General features: G+C 44.1%; 1 protein-coding gene across 4 annotated transcripts in view; it reads right to left on the bottom strand.

The window, feature by feature from the left end:
* Positions 1-741: 741 nt before the first annotated feature.
* The window catches only part of Jaml (junction adhesion molecule like), a 33239-nt gene continuing 25074 nt past the window's right edge, over positions 742-8906 (bottom strand). For 3 of the 4 annotated variants that reach the window (XM_048795907.1, XM_015489809.2, XM_048795908.1), the window contains 4 exons: positions 7778-7913; positions 5103-5163; positions 3391-3477; positions 742-1196 (listed from right to left, as the gene is read on the bottom strand). In XM_048795907.1, the coding sequence (XP_048651864.1) occupies positions 1128-1196; positions 3391-3477; positions 5103-5163; positions 7778-7913 (353 nt within the window). In that variant the 3' untranslated portion in view covers positions 742-1127. Of the gene's footprint in view, positions 1197-3390; positions 3478-4719; positions 4965-5102; positions 5164-7777; positions 7914-8906 lie in introns of all 4 variants that reach the window. The other variant, XR_007344577.1, reaches the window with a different exon arrangement.

The following is an 8906-nucleotide window of genomic DNA, read 5'->3' as shown; positions in this document are numbered from 1 at the left end:
AGACACACAAGTTGAGCTCAGTGGTGCACACCTGCAATCCCAGTGGCTCAGGAGGCTGAGGCAGGAGGATCACGAGTTCAAAGCCAGCCTCAGCAACTTAGTGAGGCCCTAAGCAACTCAGTGAGACCCTGTCTCTAAATAAAATACAAAAAAAGGGCTGAGGGGCTGAGGTTGTAGTTCAGTGGTAGAGTGGTTGCCTAGCACATGTGAGGCATTGGGTTCAATCCTCAGCACCACATAAAAATAAATAAATAAATGCATAAAAAGGGGAGTGGCTGGGGATGTAGCTCAGTGATTGAACACCCCTGGGTTCACTCCCCTGATCTCACATTTTCTCTGCTGCAGTCAGCTGGGAGTCATGTGTCCTCTGGACGGAATGACAAGAACAAACACAACCCGTCATTCCATAGCACAGGAAGCCAGNTACCAAAAAAAAAAAAAAAAAAAGACACTCCATGAGGAATTAGGAGGCCTATGGTGAGGCCCTGCAAGGACCAATGCTAATACCCAGGTGGAAGGAAGAACCACTGGTTCAAATCCCCGATCTGTGCTTAGACCTCACTTCCAACATGTTCCTGCTGTATGTTCCCAGGACCAACACCAGCCCAGCATGCAGAGTCACCATGAGGCTTCCCTCCAGGTGCTACAGTTGTTCCAGGAGTTCCAAACTATGGATTCCTTACCCAAACTCCACTTACCCCTCAGGCAGGGCATAAGAATGAATGATTTTCACAAACCATGTTTATTTAGGCATCATTTATTGATGGAATCATTTGCATTGGTTTTTATCTCTGTGATTCTTCTCAGTAGCTCAACCACAAAGCACATTGTCCATATGACGGGTCTGATCCGATGGAGTGCTTGAGGCCACCACAGTGCCTCAGCCAACTTCCTCTGGGTCCTTCTAGCCAGCCAAGTTCATTCTCTCCCTCTCCTCAGCAGAGCCTGCTCCTCCAGAGCTGTTCAGTCCTTCTGCCAGACTCCAAACCCTCCATCTTCAGCCCTTTGATAAAAGCCAAGGATACCTGGAGGGCAGGGGTCTGAAATAACTGGTACAGTATCTCAGCAACACAGAGGGAGGACAGAGTCCCTGCCGCTGCTAAATTGAAGGAAACTCTCCTTTCTTCTCAAAAAGCATGCTCTGGTTTTGGAATTCCCCCAGCTGGAACTGACCTCAGAGAGGGCCAAACTGGGTGCTGTGGGGGAAGAGAAGAAAAAAGCAAAGCACTGTAAGTAGTTCAGGGCTAGAAAAACAGCTCAGTGACAGTGTTAGAGCACTTGTCTAGTATGTGTGAGACCCTGGGTTCAGTCCCCAGGACAGGGGGAAAAAAAGGAAGGAAGGAAGGAAAGCTGTTTTCATGTGCCTGGCCCTGTACTGAATTTCACATGCATTGTCCTATTTGGTCCTCACCCCTGGGAAGGTAGGAATTATTATTTCCATTTTAAGGATAAGGAAATTGAGGTTCAGAGAGGCTAAATGACCTGCCTCTAAGTTAACATCTTGCTGCTAAGAGTCAGGAGTTAGAGCCAGGTGTACCCAGCTCCAAAGCTTGTAATCTGAACCATTGTGTGTCCCGCTTTAGAAAGGGAGATCAGCATGGTGCTGGGAATCTATGGGAGATCTGTTCCAAGAATCCACAAATACCAAAATCCAGGGACACTCAACTCCCTCATATAAAAGGAGTTGTAATATTTGCATATAACCTACATCCATCCTCCTGTTCACTTCAAATCATCTCCAGATTACTTATAATACTTAATGCAATGGAAATACTATGTAAATTAGTGTTATGCTGTATTGTCTAGGGAACAGTGCAAGAAAAACCGTCGGCAAATGTCATTATAGATGCAACTTTTCCCCAAATACTTTCAGTCCATTGTTGGTTGAATCCATGGATGAAGAAAACACAGATACAGAGAAATAACTACACATTTAAGTAAATTTAATTGAAGCCAACAACAACAAAAATCAAAGGTTCTTAGTCAGACATAATTGTGCATGTCAGTAATCTCAAAAACTCAGGAGACTGAGGCAGGAGGAAGCACATTCAAGGCCAGGCTCAGTAACTTAGCAAGACCCTAGCTCAAAATAAAAAAAAAAAATAAGGGCTGGGGATTTAGCTCAGTGGTAGAGCGCCCCCTGGGTTCAATCCCTGGTAGAAAAAAAAAATCCGAGTTTCTGTACTCTTGCTCTCTATAGAGAACACCTCTGCACTTGAGGTCTCATCCAAGTGTCCTGCAATCCAGAATTCATCCACAGGCTTATTTAGTTTGGCATAGAATGTTCTCAATTAACTTGAAGGCCTCTGAGTTTGTGGCCCTGGCCTCTCCTCACCCACCCTCTATTAGATGTGTTTCAAGGAGACGTGCTGTCCCCACAGGAGTTGTGATACATGGGGAAGGCAGCCATGAGAGCATTGTCACTCTTACATCATCTCCACCTTAAGACCTTCTGCAAACACCCTAGTGGGTGACACACCCAGCAGGAGCCACATCAGCAGGTCTGTGAAGGCCAGGGAGGCCCGACCAGTTACTGGAGCATCACATGGCAATAACGGGGGAAGGAGGTAGGAAAAAAAATGAGTCTATTCAACAGCATCTTCAGAGCAGGACTCATGTTTCACTTGGTGGAACCAGGCCAGGTCCCTGACCTCACACTCCCCTGATCTCACATTTTCTCTGCTGCAGTCAGCTGGGAGTCATGTGTCCTCTGGACGGAATGACAAGAACAAACACAACCCGTCATTCCATAGCACAGGAAGCCAGCCTTTCTGACCCCAGCAGAACACTGCTCCTTCATGGGCCAGGTGCCTATAATTAGTCTACAAATAGCATCGAGCTATTGCCAGCTGACTCCTTTTGTCCCTACCCCTATTCACTGCAGAGCCACAGAAGTCTGAGCCAAGAAAAAGTAGGAATCAGACTCCATGCTATTCTCTGAAATTCAGCATGCAGACTGCATGCCAGCGGAATAGGCAAAAGCATTAAGAAGGCACAGAATTGAAAACTCCAAGGGTCAAAGGACTCTACTTTGGCCTTTTGATAGAAAAAAATAATCCCTTATAGAGTAATACTTGTCCAAGGATCCTAACACACTCTCTTTATTAGGTCTTATTTAATCAGGGCTGTGCTAATGAGGCAAAGACCTCTCCCTGCTCCCAGTGAAGTCACTTGCCACCTCTAGTGATGACTTTAATCCTCAAAATTGGGTATGAAGACAAGTTTGACAAGACACTTTTATCCAGCAGAGTTTATTTTCTCTGACTTCCTACTACTTAGAAAAATCTCTGTCCTCAGCAAACAGCCTCCCTGGGTGATCTAGTCACACATCTGCCACCCACGGTTGCCGTACCCTTCCCAGCCCCTTCTGTGGCCCAGAACCATCCTCACCATGGTCATGTAGGTGGCCTCTGATTTCCCACTTGGTTCTTCTTCCTCCCTCACTTCCTGTGTAGTTATAGAGGAGTAAACATGTTTCTAGAGGGAGAAAAAAGTGTAAAAAATTCCTAAAAATCAAGCAAATCTCATATCCAGAAATAAGTCCACCCAATCCCATTCACAGGGCATCAGCCATCCAAATGCGTAAGTTCAGAGGGTTACTGAGAGCCAGAGAATGATCGTCAAGAACCATAATTCAGCCTTTAGGCTTGAAAGCACTCAGCAGCAAAGGGTTGAGATTCTTCGCTTCACTGGGCATGGAGTTAGCAGCAGGGACCCCTTATCTTGCTAAATTACTTGTATTCTGTGGACATTTCCTTCTAATTAGAGTCATAGCAGAATGGCATTGATTAGCAGCTAATTGTCATCATCTCGGAGGGTTTATATGGCAGGGACAGCCCTCACTGAATCTCACATCTGTGAGGCGGTGGCACTTAGTGATTCACAGTCCTGTCACCGTTTGGAAAAACAATATCATCCAATGACAAATTCTGGGCTTCTAGAGGCTGCTGCACCATGTTGGGAAAAAGTCTTCTTGGGACAAAACTAGCACAAAAGACAGAAAGGTAACTATTCAAAGAGTTTCTAAAAGTTAGGGAAAAGGAAAGGAGAGAGGAAGGGAGGAGGAGAAAAAAGAAAAGAGAATAGTAGTTCAGAGCTATCAATCCATTTCTCAGTCACTCATTTTTGTTTTGGTTCCAGGGATTGAACTCAGGGGCACTCGAACACTGAACCACATCCCCAGCCTTATTTTGTATTTTATTTAGAGACAGGGTCTCCCTGAGTTGCTTAGTGCCTCGCCATTGCTAAGGCTGGCTTTGAACTTGTGATTCTCCGGCCATAGCCTCCCAAGCCACTGCCGCTGAGATTACAGGCTTGTGCCACTGCACCTGGCTCTCAGTCCCTGTTTATAACTCTGTTACAGACCAGTATAGAGGGAGACGTTCTTGTTGGTCCTCTTTTTCTAAAGGTTCCTGAATACTTCATCTTAACCATTAACTCCTCAACTACTGAATGTATCATAATTTCCCCTCATATTTACTCAATGCCTCATGTATTATGAAGCACTTTTTTTGGTATTAGAGATTGAACTGAGGGACTCTTTACCACTAAATTATACCCCCCAGCCCGTTTTATTAATTGATTGATTGAGGCAGAGTCTCAGTAAATTGCTGAGGCTGGGCTCAAACTCACTATCCTCCTGCCTCAGCCTCCCAAGTCACTGGGATTACAGACATGCACCACCAGGTTCAGCTGCCTATCATTTTATTTGAGCCTTACAACGACACGGAGGAGGAGGCAGGGCAGATTATCTTCATCCTCATCCTCAACTTGCTGAGGTAGTTCTGGGAGGTGGTGCTGGTTTCTGAGTCCAAATCCAGTGCCCCTTCCTCAGCCTGCTACCAGCACCTGCCACCCAGGACTGGTCTGGCCCAGCCTGCCCAGTCCCATCACTCTTCAACCACCCCTTTTGCAGTGATAGGGCCTTCCTGAGTTGCTGCTGTGTGCAAGCACTGGCCTGTGAGCTGAGACACACAAAGGATAATACATGATTCCCAGGGGAATGACAATGATAAGGACACCCTGTATCAACCCCAGTATTTCATGCTGGACACACATGCATCCAAGTCCCTTTCAGAGAACAAAAGGCAGAATTCTCTTACCTCTGGATAGGCCTTCTCCATGTTCTCCAGGCTTTTAACAAAGGCTGTAGAATTTAGTGAACTGCAAGGCATGTGAAAAGCACATGGAATTAACCAGTGAACACCATTAATTCATGCGTGCCTATATGAGAGCCCACCCCACAATCCCGCCCCACACTGCCTTGTGAGGAAAGAGACTCTGACAGAAGAATCATTCTCTCCAGACTCCTATACTCAGGGCATCTCTTACTGGAGAGCAAGAAACTCTTCTGGGGGCTGGGGTTGTGGCTCAGTGGAAGAGTGCTTGCCTAGCACATGTGAAGCACTGGGTTCCATCCTCAATACCACATAAAAATAAAATAAAGGCATTGTGTCCATCTACAACTGAAATTATTTTAAAAAAAGAAAAAGAAATCATTCTGGAGATGGTTTGGGCTGAAAATCAGCTTCACCTTCTCTATTATCACTCCAACAACTTTCTGTCCCTAATGGGAGATGCAATTTTGAGTGAATGAACTTTCATTCACTCCATTCAACTTTATCCACTTGACTTTAATCATCCTTTGGGCATTTCTTAGGACCAGGAATATGTATCTGAACCAGCAGGGGGCAGCACACACTAGGCAAGATCCCAGTTCCAAAGACTTCTTAGCCTTTCCCTGAGAGCAGTTCACCCTGGCTGTGAGCCCTGGCCACTCATCTCAGATCTCTTGACCATTTGCCTTCTGCAACTGCCACTAAATATACTTCTTTTATTGTTTTGGCCTGAGGCAGAGATTTTAAAAGAAAAGAAAAATCAGGTATAAGCTAGAAAATAAACCATATATATATATGGTTTATTTTATATATATATATATCTGTCTCAAAGTGGAAATTTTTCAATCCCATTTTCTGATTGTAAAGTTGTATATTCTCATTGTAAAATGAATCAAATAATGCATAAACATAGACAGTTGGAAATGTCTATATTTATGTATTTCCTTTATCTTAAAGACCCTACCTACCACTGTTACCATTCACTGAATCATTGCCTTGCCTTTCTGATAGACAGTAATGATGATCCCAACCTTTCATTTATAAACAATGTTACAGTGCTTTTTTTTGGGGGGGGGGGGTACATTTAACCACTGAGCCACATTCCCAGCCCTTTTGAAATTTCTGGATTGTTAAAAGAAATAATATCTGCAGCCCAGACAATGAAAACTAAAAATGTCAGTCTATAAATATTTGTCTTGGGCCTAAACTCTTAGATGTTTTCTGTCCTTTAAACAGATGCCACTATAGCCTAAGTTTGGAAAGACACTGGTTAACTAGACACTTTTTTTTTCTGGTACTGGGGATTAAATCCAGGGCTGCTTAACCTCTGAGGCACATCCCCAGCCTTTTTCTTTTTCATTTTTTATTTTGAGACAGAGTCTATGTTGCTTAGGGCCTCATTAATTTGCTGAGGCACCTTGAACTTGTGATCCTCCTACCTCAGCCTCCAGAGCCACTGGAATTACACATATGTGCCACTGCACCCAGCTGTAGCACTCATATTTATGCACAAATCTCAGCAGATCAGTTTTAATATTTCATTAAAATAAACTACCAGACAGAGAAATGCTGCCCTTCATCTTGAGGGAAACTGATGAGGGTGAATTAAGCTGATAGTGAAAACCACATGTGTAGTTCTTGGTTCTATGTTCCCAGCTGCCCAGAGGAAAGACCTTCAGAGAGGTCAACCAAGTTCCAAGCCAAACCAGAGAGACCTGGGGATTGCAAACTTAGCAGGCACATGTAATTTCTGTAGAATCCAAATTCTACTGGGAAAGGTCACTCAAAAGTCAGCATTATGGGTCTGGTGGTAGCACACTTGCCTAGCATGTGCCAGGTTCTTGGTTTGATTCCAGTATTAAACTTTTAAAAAAGTCAGCATTACTTGGTCTTTGCAGGGCCCTTTCTCACTGATATGATTTCAACAAGAGAATAAACTTGCCCTACCAACATATTCCAATTGGGTAAACTGAGGGACACGAACCTGCCTACAGTCAATGAAACTCTAGCATCCACATTAGAGCATGTGGGTATTTCTGTGACCCTGGGAGAATTTCTGAGGGTCTTTAAAAACAAAATTTCAGGCCTTTAAAAACACATTTGACAATAACTTATTTAGAACCTAGGGTCATCCATTCAAAAACAGCCTCTCAGAATTAGAATATAGTTCTTTAAATAATACCATTGGCAACGCTCAAGATCTAAACTTCAATATGAAGTGTATAGTGGGGATAATATAAGAATCCTTCTTCTCAAGTAGTGAATGATACAGTTCTTGCACAGATTTATGTGCATTTTTTTTTTTTTTTTGTAGTGCTAAGGATGGAACCCGGCATGGTAGGCAAGTGCTGTACCACTGAGCCATAACCCCAGCCAAGATTTATGTTCGAAATTATGCTCCACTTAGACCTCCATTTGTAAGGAAGTTTGTAACCTCTGTATAACACCAGTGAGGATGATGTAGGATGTCCAAATCTTTTCAGGTGAGCAAACGAATAGAGCCATCTATGATGAAATCTAATGCGATAATAATTTGATTCTGTGAAAATACCTACTCCTTTGAGAATGGCACAGGTTGGGTCCTATCACTTCATTTCCATGTTGAGTTAGAGGCAGTCCTGCATCCCCAGCCTCCCAACCCAAGAGGAAAAGCCCTGTACCTCTTATTCCAGTGGGTCCTCTTCACAATCAATATCAAAACAGGGAACAGCAGGAGAGTGGCACAGACAATCCCCACAATGATCACCAGCTGATTCCCGCCCAGGAGCTCAGGTCTAGGGATTTCTGGAATCAGGGCTTGGGAAAGGGGAAAAGCAATGAGAGGTCTCAGTACTCCAGAAAAGAGCTGAGAACCCCTTCAGTTCTGTGCCAAGTAGCAGCAGCTAGGTCAGGAAGCAGAGGGAGAAGCCCAGACTCCACCTCACATCAGGACACAGGGACACTGTCCCCATTAGATTGAGAAGTAAAGTCCTACCCACTTGCTTGCCCCTTGATATGCAGATTAAGGTGGGTGGGAGAAGAGGCTTATACTTCACTACTTTCAATTTCCTTTTCACATCAACAGTTCTATTTTAAATTTTGGGTTACAAAATGACCTAGAAATAAGAAGCTTTAGAGGCTCCTGTCTTTTCTATGAGCAAGTGATTATTTTTTTTAAAAAATGCTAGAACATTCAGCTATATAATCATAATGCCAAATAGGGCCTCCAGAGGCACTTCTGCCTGTATGATACCATTCACTCATCTCTATCCACTCTAAATACATACATCACACACTTTCTTGGTGCCAGACATCACTAGGTACAAAAGATGCCTACAAAGACAAATGAAAAATGGTTCCTGCCTCCAAGAAGCCAGACCATCATGGAAAAAGAAAACCATAGACTGCTACAAGTACTAGGACAGATATCTGTATAGGGTTCAGAGGGGCACAGAGAAAAGAGTGCCCAACTCTATGCAGGGCAGAAGGTGAGAATTTGCCAGCACTGTTTAAAAGTTTCATCTGAGTCTTAAAGGAAAGGAAACATCTACCAGCTGGTTGGGAAGACACTATAGGGAATGGCAGAGGGGATGCTGTGCACAAGGTCTGGGGGCATTTAGGAACTGGGAAATGCTCAGCAAGTGTAGTACATAGACTGGATTTGAGGGGTGTGGGAGCATGGGGCTGGAGGGTAAACAGGGTCCAGGTCAGGAAAGACTCAATCAGCTCAAATAAGAGTTTGCCGTCTTCTTCCTCCTCCTCCTCCTCCTCTTCCTCCTCCTCTTCTTCTTCTTCTTCTTCTTTTCTTCC

Source organism: Marmota marmota, unplaced genomic scaffold, assembly GCF_001458135.2.
Source record: "Marmota marmota marmota unplaced genomic scaffold, marMar, whole genome shotgun sequence".
Taxonomy (NCBI): domain Eukaryota; kingdom Metazoa; phylum Chordata; class Mammalia; order Rodentia; family Sciuridae; genus Marmota; species Marmota marmota.
Note: the sequence above shows the minus strand (reverse complement) of the source record. Positions and strands in the feature narration are given on the sequence as shown.